Source organism: Myripristis murdjan, chromosome 18 (genome assembly GCF_902150065.1).
Source record: "Myripristis murdjan chromosome 18, fMyrMur1.1, whole genome shotgun sequence".
NCBI classification, from domain to species: Eukaryota; Metazoa; Chordata; class Actinopteri; order Holocentriformes; family Holocentridae; genus Myripristis; species Myripristis murdjan.
The window spans coordinates 20,657,028-20,680,614 of record NC_043997.1 but is presented as its reverse complement, the minus strand read 5'-3'; the positions used below and the strand labels follow the sequence as shown (position 1 = coordinate 20,680,614).

Sequence of the window (23,587 nt, the reverse complement as noted above, 5' to 3'; positions counted from 1 at the left end):
ATCTATCCGTGTGCCACTTCTTGTCTAAAATAAATCAGACGCCAAACACGATTTCTTTTACAGAATTTGTTCACTGCAACAAGTGCAACAAGGCGTAGGCCTATGTAAGGCGTCGAAGCTCGGAAGTAGGAGCCTACGATGAGCACTTGAAGGCAGCGTGAAAGCCCAGCGGTGTGGAGAGCAGGAGAAGGAGAGGAGGAGGAGGAGGGGGAGGGGGAGGAGGCAGACCGAAGAGAAGCATGAAGAATATCCCCGGTATCTAAGCCGACGGACGGGGAGAGCATTTCGTCTTCCCTCGCTCGTTTGGGTTCGACTGCCAGCGGAGGGAGGCTGAGGGCTGACGGCAGGATGGAGGAGAAAAAACAGTTTCTTTGTGGCGTGGTGGAAGGTAAGAGTGGCCGCCTGCCCTCCTGCGAAATCATGTGATTTTTTTTTTTCCTTGGGGAGAGATGTTTTTGAATACACCGTTTGACCTAATTATCTAAGGCCAATTAATGAGGCGTTTTCTCATCCGCTATAGGCTGAGGGGAGCAGTGTGTGCATGAACACTGACGGAGGCAGGATTTAATGGGCTGCATGAGATGCTGGGATGGGGAGCAGTCAGGCTTGAAGTGGAGAGCAGAGAGCAGACGGTGGAAAACCTCCAGCGCTGTCTGGTTCACAGGGCCGAGAGGAGCAAATACACACGTTGCTGACTGGGGCTCCTGGTGATGAAGATGATGAGGATGATGAGGATGATGATGATGAGCACAGTGTGTGGCTATGGTGGTAGTGGTGATAATGATAATAATGATGATGAAGATGATGTGGCAGAGTGGTGGTGGCGGTGATATGATGATGATGAGGAAGAAGATGATGATAAAGATGATGTGGTTGAGTGGTGATGATGATGTTGAAGATGATGTGGCAGTGTGGTGATGGTGATGACGATGAAGATGATGTGGTAGTTTGGTAGTGGTGATGATGAAGAAGAAGATGATAAAGATGATGTGGTAGAGTGGTGGTGATGATGATGATGATGATGATGATGGAGAAGAAGAAGTTGAGGGTGGTGATGATGATGATGAAGAAGATGATGTGTCAGAGTGGTAGCAATGATGATGAAGAAGAAAATGATGATGATGATGATGATTATGATGTAGTAGAATTGTGGTGATGATGATGAAGAAGATGATGATGAAGATGATGTGGTAGAGTGGCACTGATGATGATGATGATGATGATGATGATGATGATGAAGAAAAGTGGGAAAAGGCAATGAGGGAAAGGCGGGAAAGGTGATGAGGAGGGGGACAGTGTGTGAGACGGATGACGACAAGAATGATGAAGATGGTGATGGTGGCAGAGTGATGATGATGATGATGATGATATGAAAAATGGGTGATGATGAAGATGACAATGTAGGGACTCTAATGATTATGAAGTGGAGGAGGAGGTGATAACAGTATAGTGGTGATGAAGAAGAAAAAAATACAATGACAATTGTAAAATAAGGGCTATAATGATGACACACACACACACACACACACACACACACTTCATTACTCAGTCTTCAACCTCTTCAAAACCTGCATGTGTATCAATCCCAGGTGGTGGCATCCTACACAGTCAGTAATTGGATCTGGCCTGGTGAGGAGGACTCTGCAAGGCACACACACACACACACACACACACACACACACACACACACACACAAACTGCGCACAGACACACACGTCTTAAGCATCCATAGGCAAACACATACTCCCTAGGGATATATAGGAGAAAGCGGTCTCAATTGTAACTGGATCCGATTTACTTCCTTCTCTGTATGACCCACTTACACACACACACACACACACACACACACACACACGCACGCACCCCCTCGCACATACACTGTTATAAACTCAAACATATTGACTCACAAATATCCATTAATGGATGCTCACATTTGTCGTCCACGCTTTTGTATACACCACACACACACACGCACACACACACACACACACACACCCATGCGCTGCAGATTTATTCAGAAAATACAAAGGAGGGAGAGGGACACTGGAGATGCTCTCATTTCTATAAATAGCAAATGTGATGGGGAGTGTGTTTGGAGATGAAGCATGGCTCTGTCGAACAGGAAGTGGATGAATGTGACCATGTGGAATTAGCAAATGCCATCGGAAGAACTTGGATCGCTGCTGTGTCCATATATAGCTGTGATGTCAGCTGAGATTATCCTGTATCTGATAACCATCCAGATTGTGATTTATTGCTGGTACAGCAGGCCTGGGAATCGAAAAACAGTGCAGAGAGCCAGACCAATATTTAGTATCAACATTGATCTTAAGGCACCAAAGGAGGTTGATGAGGAGCTTCTGACGTTGGATTCCTTCAGCAGCAGCTCATGTTTGCTGTGAGCTCACAGGCATCACAATTAATTGACAGTGATCTGATTCCATTTAGATAAGTAAGCAGCATTCAGATTGCTCATGTTACGCTGATATAACGGCAAAATATGCTTTCACCAAAAGTAAAGTCATTTTCAAGTGCAGATTCTATGCAGTCTGATGGTGTATTTGTGGTGATGGCATCTATTTGTCTTTCTGAATATTAGACAAGCATCACAGGAGTCAAAATTTGCAGCAAAGGTTTGAGGATTCATCGTCAGATTTTCACAAACAATTCTCCTTTCACTTGCTTTTATTTATGAAATGCGCTCAGAAAAGAAGAGATTTGATTTGCTGAGGAAGATTAAAGCGTTATGGCATCTAATAGCGTGCAGGTACAGCAGAGAAGACTGAAATGTTTCATCTGTGGTTTGAATTTGCCACTTGATGACCATGCCGCTGCAGCAATAAACATGCTAATTTGTTTTTTCACGTCGTTTGAAACTCTAATGTTCAATCAGCAGTCTGTGCTGAATGCATGAATTCCAGCAAAGCCCAGTCCTAATGGAAAGCTGATTGAAATTGGAGGCTTTTATGCACATTGTCATATATACACTATATTACCAAAAGTATTCGCTCACCTGCCTTTACTCATACTATGAACTGAAGTGCCATCCCATTCCTAACCCATAGAGTTCAATATGATGTCGGTCCACCTTTTGCAGCTATTACAGCTTCAACTCTTCTGGGAAGACTGTCCACAAGGTTGAGGAGAGTGTTTATAGGAATTTTTGACCATTCTTCCAAAAGCGCATTGGTGAGGTCACACACTGATGTTGGTCGAGAAGGCCTGGCTCTCAGTCTCCGCTCTAATTCATCCCAAAGGTGTTCTATCGGGTTCAGGTCAGGACTCTGTGCAGGCCAGTCAAGTTCATCCACACCAGACTCTGTCATCCATGTCTTTATGGACCTTGCTTTGTGCACTGGTGCACAGTCATGTTGGAAGAGGAAGGGGCCCGCTCCAAACTGTTCCCACAAGGTTGGGAGCATGGAATTGTCCAAAATGTTTTGGTATCCTGAAGCATTCAAAGTTCCTTTCACTGGAACTAAGGGGCCAAGTCCAGCTCCTGAAAAACAACCCCACACCATAATTCCTCCTCCACCAAATTTCACAGTCGGCACAATGCAGTCTGAAATGTACCGTTCTCCTGGCAACCTCCAAACCCAGACTCGTCCATCAGATTGCCAGATGGAAAAGCGTGATTCATCACTCCAGAGAACGCGTCTCCACTGCTCTAGAGGCCAGTGGCGGCGTGCTTTACACCATTGCATCCGACGCTTTGCATTGCACTTGGTGATGTGTGGCTTGGCTGCAGCTGCTCGGCCATGGAAACCCATTCCATGAAGCTCTCTGCGTACTGTACTTGGGCTAATCTGAAGGTCACATGAAGTTTGTAGCTCTGTAGCAATTGACTGTGCAGAAAGTCGGCGACCTCTTTGCACTATGCGCTTCAGCATCCGCTGACCCCTCTCCGTCACTTTACGTGGCCTACCACTTCGTGGCTGAGTTGCTGTTGTTCCCAAATGCTTCCATTTTGTTATAATAGAGCTGACAGTTGACTGTGGAATATTTAGGAGCGAGGAAATTTCACGACTGGATTTGTTGCACAGGTGGCATCCTATGACAGTTCCATGCTGGAATTCACTGAGCTCCTGAGAGCGGCCCATTCTTTCACAAATGTCTTGTTTCACAGTCTGCATGCCTGAGTGCTTGATTTTATACACCTGTGGCCAGGCCAAGTGATTAGGACACCTGATTCTGATCATTTGAATGGGTGAGCGAATACTTTTGGTAATGTAGTGTATGTTGGGTTGTTCTTTGTCCACTGAAATGAATCCACTCACGCTTCATTTTTTTTTTCATTTTTTCATTTTTTGTATTTCTCTCCGTTCCTCCAGGTTTCTATGGGAGGCCATGGTCTATGGATCAGAGGAAAGTCCTCTTCCAATGGTGAGTCACCGCTATTAAAAAAAACTTGTTTTCCTGTAATAAATCCGTACTTGTACACATGCATGCACGTGTGTATATGTATGAGTTTGTGTGGTGAGCATATGTGCGCCTGCATGTGTCCACAGTGGATGTGTTTTATTTGCTCTTCGCTCTATGAACAGTGTGGGCTCAGGAGCCGCCGACATGATGCCTCTGGCTCCAGAGCAGAGGCTCATGCCCAGACCTGAGGCTCAGTCATGGGTGACAGGAGCAGGTGGGGAGGACTCACTGAATTTCGTTAAAAACAAGAACAATATGGGGAATGTGGATAACAGGGTTCAGTCAATATCAGTTTTAGAAGGCCAATATCTAAAGGACTATTTCTTGAATTAAAAAAAAAAAAAAATCTGTTTATAGAGATTAGATTCCCAAAGAGTACACTCACTAAGCGTTTACCCTCAGAATTGTATTTTTTCTGGATGGAAAAGCCTCTGAAACAGAGTTGTGATCAGCCTGTCACGTTAAACTGATGACCCACTGCACCTATTAAATATTTACTGACATTATTGGACAAGTTAATTAAGACATGAAATGTGCAAAGAAAATAAAAGTTGATATATCTTTTATGTAACGGTGACTGTTCCGACATAACATACTGTGACTTTGTGGATGATGAGAAGGCAAACCTTTTTTTCCTGTACTCCACGTTTTCTCAAAATGCAATCAGTATAGTCACACCGTCCTAACAGAGACTTTATACATCATCACAGCCTCTACTGAGGGAAGATTTGCTGAGCCCGTATGTTCTTTTTTTAGCAGCACCACACTTTACATTTACACCTGGGAGCAGCCACTGCAGCCAGTTTTGTGCTGCTGGCCGCTGAGCAGCTGCACTACAGGAGCAGCTGTGGGTTTGGCACCATGCTCAATGGCACATCGACAGTAGGCTTCTTGTACTTCTCTTTCAACTCCCTTTGATTTCCCTGGTAATATTTCAGCTGCAAGCTCACTTATGCAAGTGTTAGGCTTCTGCCAATCATAGAAGTTTTAGGTATACTTGCATACATTGGCTCATGTGGCAATGTTCTTGTCCAATGCTTCTCTAAATATAAGCAGTTTCTACTTTGAATTTTAATTTTTGAAAAAAATGATTGAACCAGATAATTCAGCTAGTATTAAAAATCTCTTTTTCAAAGAAGAGCATGCCAAGAAGGCACCATCAAGACAAAAAGAAACATTTGCAGACAAACAGTATAGCAACCCTGTGGCTATGAAGAGAGAGAGAGAGAGAAAGAGAGAGAGAGAGAGAGAGAGAGGTGGCTAAGTGAGCTAGACAGTGAATGAAGAGAGAGGGAGCAGAGGTAGCAAGAACAAATGTTTTGCAAATGTGTTGAATTACTGCAACCACAAGAGTGTCTTCATCATGCAGACATAACTGTGTAAAATCAATTTTAGGCTGATAGGCCCAGTAGTTTGCGAGCATAACCACACGCACGCACACACACACGCACGCACGCACGCACGCACGCACGCACGCACGCACGCACTCACACACACACACAGGACTCATGATGTCTTCTAGGCTGCTGCTTGGCAGAGATAAATATAACTTTCACATCGTCAAGCTGTCATTTAAAGAACAGTCTACAAATATCAAAATCATAGCATGAACACACCTGTACTGCGACATTAGAATGTCAACAGGAGGCACCATAATGCAATTATGTTTAGCGGGGAGTGCAGTCTCCACTTCATGTCTCATCAAATCGCTCCATTGGGTAAACTGCGCAGTTGGTAAGGAACCAATTAATTCTGGATGATATAATCGTCTTACATATGAGTGGGACGACATAAATCCCTGTTGGGAGCTGTGACACAGTTCTGTAGCTTAACAACCAATAGTGGCGGTGTCTGTGTCCCCCGAGAGAGATTGTTCCCTCGTTCTGTGCCTTCCACTGCTCTTAAATATACCTGGATTTAAGGTGGTGTGATACTGCCAAAGTCATCACATCGGGACTCATTCATTGATGAATATTTCTACAGGATTCATTTTTTGCCATTAAAAGGAATCAGAGTCTGGTTTGAGTAAACAGAAATATCACCACGGACTGCCTTGCTTTTGTGTTAAACTCCTGGTGCTATGCTCTGTTTATGTGAAAAGTGCATGATTCTAGTGTAGTTAAACCTGAAAAGTGAGAAAATAATGCAATTAACCCTGCAAAGAAGGAAGCTGAGGAGGGCTAAAAGCAAAAATAATTTGATCCCTGGCCAGCGCTGCGTCCTTCCTGCGTGCATTAGGGACTCTCACTGCTGTGCCATCTTTGGGCAGTGTGTTTTCTGAATTTCCCGGCCAAAAACTTTGCCAGTGTAGGAGCGGTTGAGTGTGTGTGGGCTCCGGCTTTATTCATAGATCCTTTTGTGTCCGTTTTAGACTGAAGTGTGGGGTACCGGCAAAACTCATACAGTGAGTGTTGCGTAAGTTTGCAGAATAGTGTGTGTTTATGTGTGTGTGTGTGTGTGTGTGTGTGCTGTTAGTGTTTTAAGGAGGTAGGTTGCAGGCAGCATTGTGGGGGTGACTTGCGTACCATCTGTCCAGGAAATGAAGTAGAGAGAGTGAGAAAACAGGCCACCCACGAATGACAAGCAAGACAAGAGTTGGTCCTTTTCCAGAGAGAGTGATGTGCATGTGTTTGTGTGTGTATCCGTGTTTGTGTGTGTATGCATGCGCTTACACAGCTATTGTTACACTCCTAGTACTATGCTCTATTTATAATTCATGAGGTCATTTCCTGTAATCGAGGCAAGCATGAAGCCCCAGGATCAATACAGTGGATTCATTTTCTCGTTGTTTGTCTTTCTATTTTTCCCTCCTTTTTGTTTGCCCCTCCTCCTCCTCCTCCTCCTCCAGTCTCATCTCTTCCTCTCCGCTGTCTGTCGCCACAGGTTTCCTATAGTCACTGAGACGTGGAAAAGACAAAATCATGGTTTCCAGCTGTGGAAAAGCGATGTCAAAATATACAGATGCTAAATAATAATAAATTCTTTGCAAAGTGATTCACAGGGGGTTGAAAAAAATCAATAAGATAAGCAATAAAAATAGCAGTTATAGAAGGAAAATTATTATTAAAAGTATCCAAAGGCTTGTTGATATAAACGTTTGTGAATATAATATGTCAAACTCTTAAAAACATAGTCTCCCCCCAAAAATAAATTGTCAAATAATTTCTGGTGTCACAAACCTTGCACAAATCAGACATTTATTAAAAAAGCAAAATTGAAACAAAATTGAAAACAAGTGTGATGCAATAGCTGGTCATGGAGACTGCTTTATATGTCATGTAACAGTGGTGGGAAAACAGACGTCATAAAATTTGATTAGTAAAAATGGTTATATACAGTTAGAATCCACTTATCACTCTTGATCTCCCTCTCATTTCCCTCCTTTTTCAGCCTATCCCTTGCATTCATAAAAACACCTCTGCAGGCTCTATTTAAATAGAATTGTATCTACTCATGCCCTCTCTTTATGTTCGTCTCCGTCAGGATGCAGCGTTGGGGGTTGAACACCTACCTGTACGGCCCTAAAGACGACCTGAAACACAGACTGTTGTGGAGAGAGGTCTATTCTCCTGAGGAGGAGGGTAAGAACAGCTCATTCATCTGTGCTCACTGAATTTTCCCTGTACTGTTTGATGAACAAATTAGGAGGGAGAACTGCTGGAGCTATAAATATCAATCCGTAAGCCCTGAAGCTGATGCATAATGATTTTAGGCTGTTATGTCATACTCTCCTCTCCTCTCCTCTGCTCTCCACCTTCTCTCCTCTCCTCTCCTCTCCTCTCCTCCAGGTCATTTGCGTACTCTGATTGTTGAGGCCCAGTCTAGGGGCCTGAGGTTTGTTTACGCCCTCTCTCCTGGTCAGGACATCGTCTTCTCCTCTTCCTGTGACCTCACGCTGCTCAAACGCAAGCTGAGACAGGTATACAGTGTTATTTGCATGCAACCAGCTTTTGCAAATTGAAGACACCCATAGTCTAGCATACGAGGGGTTACAAGTGCACAAATCAGTGCTTTCTCCCTGTCTTTCTGTTTCTCCTCCACACACAACCTGTTCTCTCTCCAGGTATCAGATCTGGGTTGCCAGGCATTTGCCATTCTGTTTGATGACATCGATCACTCCATGTGCCAGGCCGACAGTGAGGCCTTCTCTTCGTTCGCTCACGCTCAGGTCACCGTAGCCAATGAGATCTATCGGTTCTTGGGCGAACCGCCAGTCTTCCTCTTCTGCCCCACAGGTGAGGGCAATGTGATTCCCAACGAGTTGTCAAATGCAGGGAGAAATGTTGAGTGTGTTGTCACCTTATATAATGTGAGCTGGGCATGTTCATTTCATAAATACCAGTTAGGATGCACACATACTGATTTTAGAAAGTCACAGGGAGTGAATTGAACTTTATATATTACCTGCTTTAAGGGAGGCATATTGCATTTGAGTGTGCAAGACTAGGAAACAGAATCCCTTAATTTTAACACCTTAAGCCTATAAAGCCTGAACTATGGAAGAATTGACAGAAAATTCCAATTTTTTGAAACTGAACCCTTTATTTAGTCCTATATATATATATATATATATATATATATGTATAAAATTCAAAAAATATGTTATTATACGACCTTTCTGGTGTATGATATATGATATGTACTTGAAGTGCCAATGGTACGGTCCAGGGTGAACAGGGGAAGTGTTCAAAGGTATACAACAGTATTTTGGTCAAGTATTGATTAAACTGAAAATGAAAAACGGAATTGAAAATGTGTATCATATATGATACAAATGGCTTTATAGGGTTAAATTTTCTTAATTGGGCTCAGGTAAAAAATACGGGGTTTTCTTTTTCCTGGTGGTAATGATCTGACCTCTCTCTTTCTGCAGAGTATTGTGGTTCTCTGTGTTCTCCAAGTGTGTCCAAATCTCCCTACCTGCAGACAGTAGGGGAGGACCTGCTGCCCAACATCACAGTAATATGGACTGGTGAGACATATGCACACACACTAACGTTGCGCTAACCTTGTTATTTGACCTGCAGTTTGTCTGCCACCAACAGCACCCAATGATGCACACACACACACACACACACACACACACACACATACAGTAGACAGGCACACATGCAAATACACGCAGGCACAAACCTATAAGCACCGCCCTCCTCCACAGACAAGCAAGGATTTAGGTACGCATCCACCCACACACATATGGATGTAGCAGTGCACACACACACACACACACACACACACACATTATCGCCCACTCTCCTTCCGTTCACTTCTTGCATTTTGCTGATTCTCTTCACTCCTCTATCACAACGGACAGTCACTTTTAAGGTTATCATAACTAGTGTTCTTACCGCACTTTGGGAGGAGGTTTCTTGTCATATTGTAAGTGTTCCTTTCTGAAAGCATTGGATCCAGGTATCCCAGGAAAGATTTCTTCAGTATATGTTGTTTATCAGCTGCATATCCACTGAGTAACAAACACTGACACCACAACTCCACTGTTAGAGTTGAGAATTAAGTAATTAAAAGTAAGATCTTTGGTCCAAACCATAGTAGAAAACTACACCGTCTTGTGCTGTTGTACTTGGTTGCTTTAGGTTCACCAGTTACAGGACTTGTAAGCAAAAGTCACATGGATGCACAAGTTGGATATTGGATTGGTAACCTTTCAACCTGCCAGGCTGGAGATTTTGGTGGCATGGAGAATCAAAACAAATCTGATTCAAGTCTGTTTAACTTGAGCATGCTTGCACTGCTTCCTTTTATTAAGCTAGGCTTTCCAAGCATGATGAACATCTGGCTATCAGATGCCAACAGCAGATCCTTTAAACCTCATGTGTAATAGATATATGTATTGGAGTCCTAATGAAAAGCGTTGCAGTTCTCTTTGAAGCGGACCAAGACTCCTGTTTTTGGGCGTCATGCTGTGGTTAGTTGATACTGACTGAGTTTGAATGGTGTTTTTCTCATTTGGCCCAACAAAATTACTGGAGTAAATCCTCCAGAGTTCTATTGAACAGAGCTATTTATTCACCTCTGCCACTCATATTTTCTCAGATGGATCAGGGATTTGAAAAGGCCACCTCATGGTCAAGCCTGTTTTTCTAACCTTCAGGCTCATACTTGTCAACCCTTCCCTTCACTCTGATGTCTGTCCTACAGGCAGTAAGGTCATCTCCAGGAAACTGTCCGTGGACTGCCTGGCCGAGGTGGAATCCGTCCTCCAACGCCCCCCGCTCATCTGGGACAACCTCCACGCCAACGATTATGACTCCCGACGCCTCTTCCTGGGGCCCTTCAAAGGCAGAGAGCCACAGCTCAGAAACAGCCTGAGGGGCCTGCTGCTCAACCCCAACTGCGAGTTTGAGGCCAACTATATCCCACTGCATACGCTTGGAAGCTGGTACAGAGCTGGAAAAGAGGAGAAGAAAGGTGAGGGAAGTGGAGGGAAGGAGCAGAGGGGCAAAGAAGGATGTGAGGGTTCAGGGAAGGATAAAAGAAGATGAGAGAGTCATGATTTGAAGAGCAGTAGGAACGATGTGGGAGTACTGATGAGACAGGAGATGTCCTGAGGTAATAAAACTAATTGTGGCTTTGCCAGGCCAGAGCCATACAGCGGTCCCCAGTGCTTCCTGGTAGAATGGTTAACAGGCTAATGTTGCTTAGCAACTAACACAATTCCATGCACAAGGCTGAAAGTTTGGCTAATACTTGCTTAGCAAGTAAATATGCCTCTAGGAATATAAATTAAATTTCAGGTTGTAGACAGAATTCCACAGCCATCAATGTTGCAGCAGTTTATCACAGAGCCCAAGGTCTCAGTTTTACCACTTAAAAATCCTTCTTTTCCTCTTCTTGTCCGATATCACCTACATTTTACGAGCAAAGGATTTAAAGAGCTTTCAGTTAGATTCAACTATTTCACACAAGTGTCCTTATATTATAATTTATATCCAGTATCCTGTGCAAACCGTTGTGTCAGACCTTAATAGTGATGCTGTATTAGAATTTGAGTCTCCCTGAATTAGTGTCAGGTTATTATTCATTTCATTTACTATGGCAGTATAAGAGCACACAGCTTAAGAGGCAGACAGAAAGATATAGGATGAGAGGACTGCTGTACTGAGTTACACTTTTATGAAGACAGAGAGGAGAAAGGGGCGGTGGTGGAAGAATAATTATGTGGTGCTACAGTGGCGGATTGCATGAATGAGCACATAGGAAGAGAACAAGGGAGGTGCATGGTGGAGGAAGAATAAGGCAGAGGGCTGTGGGAGCGATGGGTAGGGAGGGAGGGGATGAGAAAACTGAAACAGCGAGCTAAGCGATAAAGAGGAGGCTGAAGGCTGTGTGGATGGAAATGGCAGAGGCACTGAAATGATTACTGTACATGAGAAGGAAGGGGTGGGTGTTGGTGTGTGCGATAATGACTGGATTCTGTCTTTTCAATATTTGTGTCTGTGTGTGTGGGTGCATGTGTGAGAAAGAAAGAGGGAGAGATCTATGTATTTACGTTGTTTCTGCAGCCCAAATGTACCTATGATATAGTAAAGTAAAGAAAGAAATATTAAAAAGCCTGCTCTCTGAATTTACTTTCAAAATCAAAGAGCAAGAGTTTCTCTCTCTTTTTGCACCCATGATCAACAATCATACAGGGAGAGATGTTATGAGTAAGCATGCAGCATCACAGACTGATGGTATTTAACAGACATCTAAGGGTAGGTTTGTCTTTTAAAATATGAAAGTAAATTGGAAGAGCATGCTCATATGTGTAACCTGTCATTGTGTGTTTGTGTGTCCTAGATGAGGAGAGTGAGTACTGTCCTGATAGAGCTCTGTCTGCTGCACTACATGACTGGATGGATGAACTCAACCAACCATTACAACCAGGTACTGTCTTACCGTTTAAAAATATTGTGTTTTAATGCTTGAAAAGCTGAAATTTTGAAGGTTGTCAGCTAAAATTTCCTCTCACAGCAGTGTTATATTATTGCGATTTTGTGCATTTCAGAGGTCATTCATGTTCTTTGTTTTTTACAGGTCGCCAGAGCAGACATACAGAGCAGCGTTCCTCTGGCCCCACGTCCCGCTCCAAAACCCCCGACAGATCCGACCGCCCTCCCGCTGTCAGAGGGAGCTCTGTGCTGCCAAAACCCCTTCCTGTCTTCCCCCTGAACCCCAGCTCCCCACCCTCCTCACCCTCAAAGGATGCAGCCAAGAGAGAGGAGAGAGAGAGGCACGAGGGGGAGAAGAAGAAGTCAAACCAGTCAAATCATCAGTCCAGTCAGGGTAACCCCAAAGCCCAGGGTTTTAAGCCTGGAGCTCCTGCAGGGGGAGGCCCAAGGCAAAAGACCCAGGGTCGGGGGTCCTGTGGTGGCAAAGGTCTGCTGAGCGAGTCCCAGGTGCGGCTGTTGGTTGGTCTTTACTACCTGCCCCATGAGCACGGCCCATCAGCCCAGAGGCTGCTGCAGGACCTGACCTGGCTCAAAACAAACTGCCACCTGGTCAGCGCCAACGGCAAGAAGCCCCCGCCCCAGAAGGTCAGGGTGTGTGTGTCATAAAGTTTGACATATAAATTATGCATGTGTTAGCAAATATTTGTGTGGCTAACATCATCAGTGTGTGTTCTTTAAATTGTGCTACATAGAGTATTTTATTGTCTCTAAATCATTACAATACTGACTTTGAAACACTAGGATATTTACTGTTAGCAAGTGAAAAACATTTTACTTTGCAGGTAATACAGAACTTTCCAGAACTACAATTCCAAATTCACAGTTTCAACTTTAAGTTAGTTTATCTAATGCACATTTGGTGGTATCAAGGCTGAAATCCTTCTTTTTGGTCTTCAAAACACACACACACACACTGAGTGAACTAACTAACACAGATTGAGAATTACTGGTCTAAATGGCTGTGAATATGTGTGTGAGTGTGTGTGTGTGTGTGTTTGTGTGTTTGTGTGTTTGTGTGTGTGTGTGTGTGTGTGTGTGTGTGTGTGTGTGTGAGACTGTGTGACAGCAGATCCAGCAGTGTTTCTCTGACCTCTGTGTGTGCATGTGTGTGTCCAGGTTGATGAGTGGCGAGGCCGGGCGTCCAGGTTCATGTCTCTGTGTGAGGAAATAGCAGAGCTGCACTGCAGTGTGGTGGGCGGGGCCAACAGGGCTGTGCTCTATGACCTTTACCCTTATGTGTGGGACCTGAGGAACACCGCGCTGGTGGCCAAGGCCTTCATCTGCTGGCTTGGTGAGCACAAATCACTGGGCTGTTTCATGATGCATCATACTATACTGTAATATATTGTACTGTACTGATACCGGTAGCATTTGCTATATAAAATATGATACTATATTACTATACTACACTATATTATACTGCACTGTACTACAGTATACTAAGCTCCTGCTATTGCAATTATTACTACCACTTACTGTTTTTACTACCATACTATTACAGCAGTATACAATACTCTGTGCTGTATAATATACTGTTATTCTGTGCTATACCATACCATACTATAGTGTACTATACTATACTATACTATACTATACCATACCAAACCATACCATCCCATACCATACTATACTATACTATACTTTACTCTACTATTCATTCATTCATTCATTCATTCAACCTTTATTTATCCTCGAATGGACATTGAGGTTACCCTCATTTTCGATGCCGTCGAGTTTACAAGCGCATTAAAAACAAAATAACACATACATATAATAAGAAAATCATTTAAAACAAGTACAATCAGAAACACAGTGTTCTGAGACTAAAGTCTTAAACTGTGCAAGAGAGGGGAGTGCTTGCATCTTCAGAGTGTGCTGGAGGGTGTTCCACGAGTTTGGGGCATTATGGGAGAATGCAGTTTTACCAAGTTCGGTACTAGCTCGGGGAACTTTTAGGAGTAATAAGTCAGCTGAACGGGTCATGTAAGTGCCAGAATTCCATGCTAAAAGGTTTGTGATGTATGATGGTAGTCTACCAAGAAGGGCTTTAAAGATGAATAAAAGCCAATGTCCTTTGCGCCTCTCTTCAAGGGAGGGCCAACCAACTTTCTTGTAGAGCAAGCAATGATGAGTGTCATATCTATCGCCAGTTATAAATCTAAGGGCAGAGTGATAAACAGTGTCCAGGGGCTTCAGAGTTGAAGCAGCAGCATGTTTGTAAATTACATCCCCATAATCCATGACAGACAAAAATACAGCTTCAACAATTGTTTTTCTCGAGTGTACTGGAAAACTTGATTTATTTCTGTACAGAAAGCCAATCTTTTGTCGCAACTTGGAGGCTAGCTCATTCACATGGAACTTGAATGAGAACTCCTCATCAAGCCAGATGCCTAGGTATTTGTATTCTGTGACTCTCTCGATTTCTGAACCAGTTTTGGTGTATAAATGCACACTATTGTAGTCAATGTTTTGGGATCTGGAAAACAACATGAATTTTGTCTTAGTTGCATTAAGAAGTAGTTTATGTCGGATAAGAGATTCTTGAAAAGAGTTAAAAGCAAGTTGCAGAATTGTGATGGCTAGCTGTACAGAATCCGCTATACTATACTATACTATACCATACCATACCATACTATAGTGTACTATACTATACTATACTATACTATACCATACCATGCCATACCATACCATACTATAGTGTTCTATACTATACTATACCATACCATACCATACCATACCATACTATAGTGTACTATACTATACTATACCATACCATACCATACCATACCATACTATAGTGTACTATACTATACTATACCATACCATACCATACTACTATACTATACCACTATGTTATATAGCTAAAATATTGTAGTACATTTTATAGTAGTTTACTATTGCTATTATTACAACTATTGCTATTTAATTTCTGATTTTTTAATGTTAATAACACTGTTATAGCAAATAGTAGTCCTGTTTTGTATACCAAACTAAACTGTATTTCCACACCATACCATTACTGTATCACTGCACTATCCAATATAGTGTTTTTCACCTACTACCTGTTATTGTATTTCCATTTTTATTTTTACCTATCAGATATGCACTGTACACACATAGGGCCAGAGGATGAAGGATGAGGAAAATTGAAAGCTTCTGTGGGTTGGTATTTGAATTGCCCTGTCTTTTTCTCTCTGTCTGTAATCTCCACCACTCCACTCTGCTCACCTCTCTCAGATGGACGGGTGCTGAGCGACAGCTCTACCCTGGGGTCCTGGAGGAACTGCTTCCACTGTGAGTAGACATGACCTTTAAACTGTCTGTCTCTGCATCCCTGAAATAACTCCTGAACTGTCAGTAGCCTCTGCTGCATGACAGAGATTACCTATAGCTCTTATCACCACGTACATTCAGTGAAAAAAATGAAAATATTAACCTGACATTCAATGAGCTGGTTCAGTGCAGCACAGTGTAGATAATGGAGGAGTGGAGACTCTGCCAGCACAGTTAGGCCTCAAATATTTATGGCAGCAGCATAAAAGCTGAAAAGCAAAAACCCTCAGAGGAAACTTAATGCTGAAAAACACTAAATTTTTATGTTGGAATGTATATTTGAAGCCTGTTTAAATGTGAGCAGTCCCTCACCATCTTGACCGATATGACCTTTCTTTGCTTTTCATTAACTCCAGCCTCCTGATGTCACCTGATTGACATGTAGTCCTTTTCTCTGATAGGGTGTGGGACGACCACAGGGGCGGACGTCCTGGGAGTGGAGTCAGAGCCCTGGGTGTTCAAAGGGGGCGTGTCTGGGGAAGTGCAGGTAGGCTGTGTGCATGTGTGTTTCTACTTAAAACTTACACATGATTACACATTGCTCTTTGTTGCATATTTATGGAATCAGGGTTCATGTCATGGGCTTTGCATATGCTTTAGTTTTTGCACACATTAAAGGTAGGGCCTATGTGTTTATGTGATATTATGTCACATAAACATAATATTATGTATATTGTATATATTGTATGTATACTATTATGTATGTATGATATTATGTATTCAACTAGGTAACTTTTTGTCTGTATGTGTGTGTGTGTGTGTGTGTGTGTGGTGTGCAGATGCTTCTCCCCATAGGTGGCAGCAGTGAGCTTTTCACTCATCCTCCTCCACTCTTCCCTACCTCTCGTCTCTACAATGTCAGGCCGTACCACAGCAAGGATAAGGTGGGAGAGGTCAAAACACACACAGACATACACACATAGTAGCCTAAAATGATATATAAAATTAAATAAATAGCAAAAAATGAAAAATGTCACTGTGAAAAAGCTCATTAAATGATGCAGCATTAATGTTAGTTCTGAATGTCTGTGATATTTTGTAGATAAACTAAATCATTGACATGTGATCTCTGGATGAGGTAATCATCTTTTATTCCATTTTGTGTGTGTGTGTGTGTGTGTGTGTAGGTTGAGCTGTATCGGATGGTGCGCCAGCTTCACCTGAGGACTCAAGGTGGCCAGGAGTCCAGCTCTGCTCACCCAGATGTCATAGGAGACAGGTGTTTATGAGTCATAATCACATCACTCTATTGGCCTGTTTTGCTTATAGACCATCTGTAAATGTAAATGTGTCTCTGTGTTGCCCCTAGATGTTTAGGGCCGTGCCTGGCTTTGTGTCCAGAGTACAGCTTCATTCTAGAGGATGAGCTGGGTGTGTGCGGCTGTGTGTTGGGCATCTTGGATGTCCGCTCCTTCGCCAAGCGATGCCAGGCCAGCTGGATGCCTGCCATGAGGGACAAGTACCCACCCAGAGGGGGCAACACACACTCCAACACCCAGGTGAATATCTGTATGAAATGCATTTGAAGAAGTTGATCACGCATCCCAGTAGGTTGAGGAATGGAGGGCGAGGCTTTTTATTTCAATTCATTACAAGTGTGGCTGTTTGTAATGCTGACGGTTTGAGGCCAGATGGAAATTCACCCTTAGAGGAGGTGATAGACCTCCCTAACACAAAGGACACACACAAACACTTTTGCACTCACACCTGAGACAATACAGTATGTGCACACCCAACACACACGTGAAAATATGCACACATGCGGATACCTACAGTCAGGCCATCTGGATGCCTCCATGGAGGATGAATACCCAGCGGGAGGAGGTGGCAGTCACAGGTAAACAACGTAAATAACACTCACACACACAGTCACTCTCACACAGACAGGAGATGCCTTCAGCACCACGGATAGCGCCCACACATTCTCCTGCTCTCTAGGCTGCAGCTGACATGCGACTTAATGGTTGGGAATCATCCAATGAAAATCAGGAGTTGGGTTTGTATCATCATGGGATGTTCCGCGTGTCTTTGTAGTATAAAGTGTACAGCTTATTTTGCACTGTATGCCATGCAGTGCGTAACTAATTCATACTGCTGCTTTGCTTTTTAAAATTTTTTCTCTATGTTGTGATACTTACTGATTGTACTGCTCTACAGGTCTTTGCAGTTGTCTCTCACGGACAAATAAACTGAACTGAATTGAACTGAATTTAAAGTTTCTTTTGCAACCTGCAACTAATTGCATGGAAATAGCTTTTTGTAAAGCCAGCCAAACACTATGAATATGAAACAACAATGCTGGAATATATGCCCTTGTGGAGAACACTCTTTCAAAATTATCTTGAAAAGAACACACCTTTCAAGAATAGACCTTTTTCGCAGCAGATATTTTGACATTCATAGCAGCATAAACGCAGGTATTTCTAATGACATTTATAAAGGTTGTGTCTGTTCCACAACCCAGCTAATGCTGACTAAACATTTTCAGTGGGTGATGGTGTTTATTGGCTTGCTGGCCTTAACAGAGCCAAGGTCCTGCTGTTGTTCATGCTGGCTCACTGGAAAGACTCTGCGACACTTAAATGGAACAGAGCCTTTATTAAAATCATTACTAACACCTGTGTTTACCTGCTATTTCATGTCAAAATGGCTGCTGTGAAAAAGGTCTGTTTAAGCAAAGAGTCATCTTTAAAGTCTGAGGTGCACTGTGAGCTTGATGCTGCACAATTCAGATGTACTTGTGTTCATTTTTTCCACTGTTTTTACTATGAACTGTAAAATTTGGGTTTACATGTTCTTCTCATAATAAATCTTGGGGCTTCCCATTCATTCTCATCAGCCAACCACCTGACACATAAACTTCCAGGAGGTCTGCCCATTCTTCATCATTGGCATATTTTGTTTTGGAATCACACTTCAGCCGTAAAGTATTTCATGAGTTGCATCGTGGAGGACACAAGATCGCATTCTGACTGTGGCTGTTTGTCTGTGCTGTTCTATAGGATTTGCTCCAGTTGATGGAGGAGGACCAGGGAGAGTATCCAGACTCCCTCCTCTACCACTTCCCCTCCCAGCTGCGACTGGACGCCCTGCCTGAACTGGTGGACGTCAGCGTCAGCCGCACCCTGCTCACCGCCCTGCTCACTGCACTCAAGGCCAATGGTAAAGAAGTGGAGTGTGCTCTGTGCTTGTCTCTTGTTCCTGTTGAAAATGAAATTAATTTCTGATTTTGGAAAAATAAATCTTTTGAAGCCTGATTTTCCTTTAAATTGCCTTTTAAGTAGCTAGGAAAAGAAACTAGGTTTTCCCATAGTATACAACAGTGTCACATTCATATTCTGCATCTGCTGGTCACCACACTTCACTGAGGCTACATCGCACATATGTTGAGTGAAATATTCAAACCCAAGATGCCATTTTTTATGGCTACAGCATTACATCAAATAGAAAATATGTAGATTTCTGTTGCATCATTTAATACACATTTCACAGTAATTCAGCGGCATATTTTTGTATCTTTGGAAACCTTAGGATCTCCACTACAATTTACAATGAAGTTCTGTGGGTTTGAGCAAATGTAATAACGAGCACACTGATGAGATTGGCTGGGTTGAAATGTTACAGTCGGAGATATTCTGGAAACCTTATGGGACACAAACCTTTTTAAAATTTTTTGGACGTCAACATTAGTCAACTGTGCTCAAAGTCTCAAGACAAACTGTAGTGAATAGAGAGGTAGAGAAAAGTGCAGAAAATATGAAGAGGGGCAGCAGTGTCAAAATATCAGTTAACTCACTAACTTAATACTTAATAATTTATTCCAGCAGGAGACAAATAGCAAGCTAGCTGTAGATCTTTTGATACCAATTAATTGAATGGAATAAAATATAAATTATGCATTTGACAATTTTCAGTGCTATACTTCTTAGACTAAAACTCCGGTTCCACACAGAGGATTTTGTTTATATGAACCCCTTCCTTCTGTTTTGGTATATTTTCTATAAGTGTATATGTGTGTGTGCAGAGGCAGAGAGAGCAAGATGTTCATTTATCATTCATGTGGCTAATTCTTCTCCGTCTTTTTTTATCCTTTGCATATGTGCATGCATGGGTGCCCCTGTGGTCCATGTGCTATGTGTGCATGGTTCCGTGTGTGTGTGTGTGTGTGTGTGTGTGTGTGTGTGTGTGTGTAGGTTCTCAGGGTGTGTTCTGTGAGGTTCAGCCTACAGACCGTCAGAGACTGGAGTTCCTCACCAAACTGGGCTTTCTGGAGATCCTCAGAGGAGAAGCCAGGAGCAGAGAGGGAGTGGTGCTGGGGAGGCTGCTCTGAACACTGAACACACACACACACCACACACACAGACATACACAAACACACAAACACACACACACACACACACACACTAGAAATATGCACAGAATAGCAACAGCTAAGCTTAGCAGCGGAACAGGATCTGTATTTTCTCAGTCAAGAGAGAAAACCTCTTTTAAAGGGCCAATCCAGGATTCCTTTGAGACTGTACAGCAGTAATGGGGATGAATCCACAGAATCTTAGGGGATTTACAAAATATAAAATAAGCTTCGAGATTAGACTTTCACCAGAGCTGTGCTAATCTTTCTTTGATTCCACCCGTGGCTGAGGATTACAAGGTTTAGTCAAGTTTCAAGGAAGTCGACAGCGAAACAGGTTGACGTGGGAGCAGAACTCTGGATCACAGCCGTTTCAGAAGTTTTCCTCGGTGCGACACACATTTCATTTGCTTTTATGGTTCTGTTTATTTCTTCTATTTTCCTGACATTTGAGTGGAAACGGCACAGAAATAGAATACCTGTTATCATGTAATCACAAAACTGTGTGCGATTTTCCATGCAGGATTTGAGATTTATAACAGATGTTGTTGAGCGTGTGCTAACCTCCAGGTGTGATATCTCTGATGTTGTGGCATAGGAGATAATATGTAGACAATATTTTAATTGAAATCCAGGGCAACTGGTGTTTGTACCAGAAAATAGATATTTGTCTGATCTGGCATTTACAGCTGATTGTGGGAATTAACAGGATGGGAATATAGATTGTGGTTTATGGGATGCATTATGGGAGGTTCAACATCTGCCCTGCTGTAGTGTCCTTAAAGAAAACACTTCACACAGAGTACAAAAAAGTATTTTCCCAGAAACAAACTATATCTATATACCAGAAAGGAGTCCAAATTAGTGGCAGAGGATCCTAGTTTACATTAGGGATAAGTGGGAACAAATTATTTTGCATTTTAGGTGAACTGTTCCTTTACTGCTTGAATTTGCTTTAGGGTTGAGAACGGAGGAGTGGAAGAGCGTGATGTTTGGCTGATATAGACCAGAGGCTCTAAAACAGGAGGAACTGGGGGAGTTGAGACTCTGAGTCGTGGAGCGTCTCCTCTGGTGATCTCATGGGTTCGGGCTCCCATTGGTTCCTGTACGCAACAATGCAGATGGTGACCTATCAAGGTGTGCCTAAATCCTTCTTCTGCAGAAATGGGATGTGCTTGAGGCATGCCCTTTGTTCCCAAACCAAGTTGTAAAACTTCACAAAATTGAAAAAAAAAAAATCCTGTGATCAGACATCCTGCAGATAGGTTGGTCTGGAAACTCCAAGATGTGGAGGTGGTCATCCTGCAACGTGAGGTAAAACGGCCAAACGGTCGATCTTGTGTTCTGCTCCCAGTGTCTGCCTCACGAACGAAGACTTTTCCTCAATGTTAGGATGTCATTTTCAAGCTTCTCTCTGGATGGTTATGTAGAGCCAACCATCATCAGACCGCAGCCCAGGCAAAGTGTCGGTCTGTCACTGTTTACATCGGCTTAGTTTACATTACACATGCATGAAGAACAAAGCATAGTCCGGCTGTCCACATCATAGGGTCGAAGGTTTACTGATGTAGATCTGTAAACCATCGTATAGTTTCAAACTATGTAAATTACATGGTTTGAAACGTATAATTTCAGTTTAAAGTTTCATTCCACTATGGCGTGAGGGGGAATTGTAACTGAGTTAATCAACGTTTGTATTCAAAGTTTCCTAAACGTCGTAGCTTTAAGATCTTAGGAGAAAAACATGACATTGGAGATGAAGTGGCGTACACGTGTTGCGTCATGTCATCTATAAAATTCGAGTGCATGTACGTTTAAAATAAAACAATCAATGTGAGTTGTTCAGATTTAAGCAGACACACACACACACACACACACACACACACTAATCTGAAGTTTACATTGGACAAGTGAAACCTAGATATAAAGTGGATACCTCTCCCACATCACTCATTCTTTATGTCCTGTACACAGTTGTCAGACACTATGTAAGGCTAAAACTTCACCAGTGTATGTGTGTGTGTGTGTGTGCATGCATGCGTGTGTGTGTGTGTGTGTGTGTGTGTGTGTGTGTGTGTGTGTGTATGATATACCAACTGAGACAACTGTGTCATCATGCCTTTTTTTTGCATTGACAAACAAAAAACGCAAGCATTAACACACAGTTCTATACACACATATACTGTGTACACATTTACACACATGGCCCCCCACCACACACACACACACACACACACACACACACACACACACACACACACACAATCAGTAATGCCTAAAAGAAGCACAAGAGCACTCACAATCATAGGACATCAACTGAAAGTAGAACTATGAATGTTCATTTTTGTAATACAGCATCTGAAAAGACACAACAACTGTATGTGCAAGTATTTGTATTTATACTTTGAATTCTTTTTGTATTGTTACTATGCTTGATCAATCACTGACTGAATGGCACTTATGTTTATAAATAAGATTTTTATTTGACCACATCGGTCTGTGGTGTATTCCATGATAAGAGAATCTCATCTCATTTAGACAAAACGCCATCCAAAAGTGTTGGTGTTTTTTTTTGTTTTTTTTTTTAAAAATCATGTAAAAAATAAAAATAAAAATAAAATACACACAGGCAACATGGTGCATATCATGACTCATGGAGCTAGCTACAGTAACTTTCTTCTTATGCTGACACCTTTTCACTTGAAGACTTCAAGTATTTGACATGTATTGCCTTTTTTGTTTAAAAGATATTTGTAACGATTAAGAAAAGTGCTATATTATTATCATGATCATTTTTATTATTACATATTCATTTCATTTATTCATTTCTCAAATAGTTGCCTTTAAAATCCTGGCATAAAGCAGCTGACCACTCAAACCATCTTAGAAAGGCATTAGCTGTTGTCTGTGTGTACTCACTGTCTCACTGTCTGCTTGCATTGAGGTAAATGTACGTCTTTAACAATGAGTTCCAGTGGAGTGCTACTTAGTATGTCTATGCAGGGTAATGAAGGGGTAAAAAATAAAATAAAATAAATAATGTACTGTAGAATTCAATCTGTGTTTACATTGACAATAACAGTAAAAAAAATGATGTTTTAACAATGAATGATTTTATGGAACTGATTTTTTTGTGTTCTGATGCCTATTAAAAGGATTTTTCTTTCCTGTTCAACCTATCTGCACTTTTTTCTTTATTTCTTTATTCATTTTTTCCCACAATGCATAATGCACTATACTGACAACACTGACTCTCTTAAATGCTTCGGGTCAAGAGCTGCCTGTTAGCCAGGTTTGAGCTGGAGGAAATGACTAATTAGAATATTTGGGAATTTAAAATGAGTTTGCAATCCATCTTGTTCATCCCTTTACAATTTGTCAGCAGTCATTAATATGGTTTGTATGACTGATCTATCTCATCAGTCATGTTATAGGACAAGTTGTAGCTGGCAAACACAGACAAGGCTGAGTTCAAAATTTTACTTATTTAACAGTAAAAACACAGATGACAATATTGTGATACCTG

At 42.2% G+C, this 23,587-nt stretch overlaps 1 protein-coding gene across 1 annotated transcript; it reads left to right on the top strand.

The window, feature by feature from the left end:
* The first annotated feature begins 348 nt into the window (after positions 1-348).
* On the top strand, positions 349-23,199 carry LOC115376258 (protein O-GlcNAcase). The gene is made up of 17 exons (XM_030075751.1): positions 349-388; positions 4,332-4,383; positions 7,906-8,003; positions 8,211-8,341; positions 8,486-8,657; positions 9,296-9,394; positions 10,582-10,851; positions 12,223-12,309; positions 12,460-12,959; positions 13,491-13,665; positions 15,615-15,671; positions 16,112-16,197; positions 16,490-16,594; positions 16,838-16,929; positions 17,020-17,209; positions 18,713-18,872; positions 19,904-23,199. The coding sequence occupies exons 1-17, from the start codon at positions 349-351 to the stop codon at positions 20,038-20,040; spliced, it is 2,451 nt and encodes an 816-aa protein (XP_029931611.1). The 3' UTR covers positions 20,041-23,199.
* Positions 23,200-23,587: the final 388 nt, after the last annotated feature.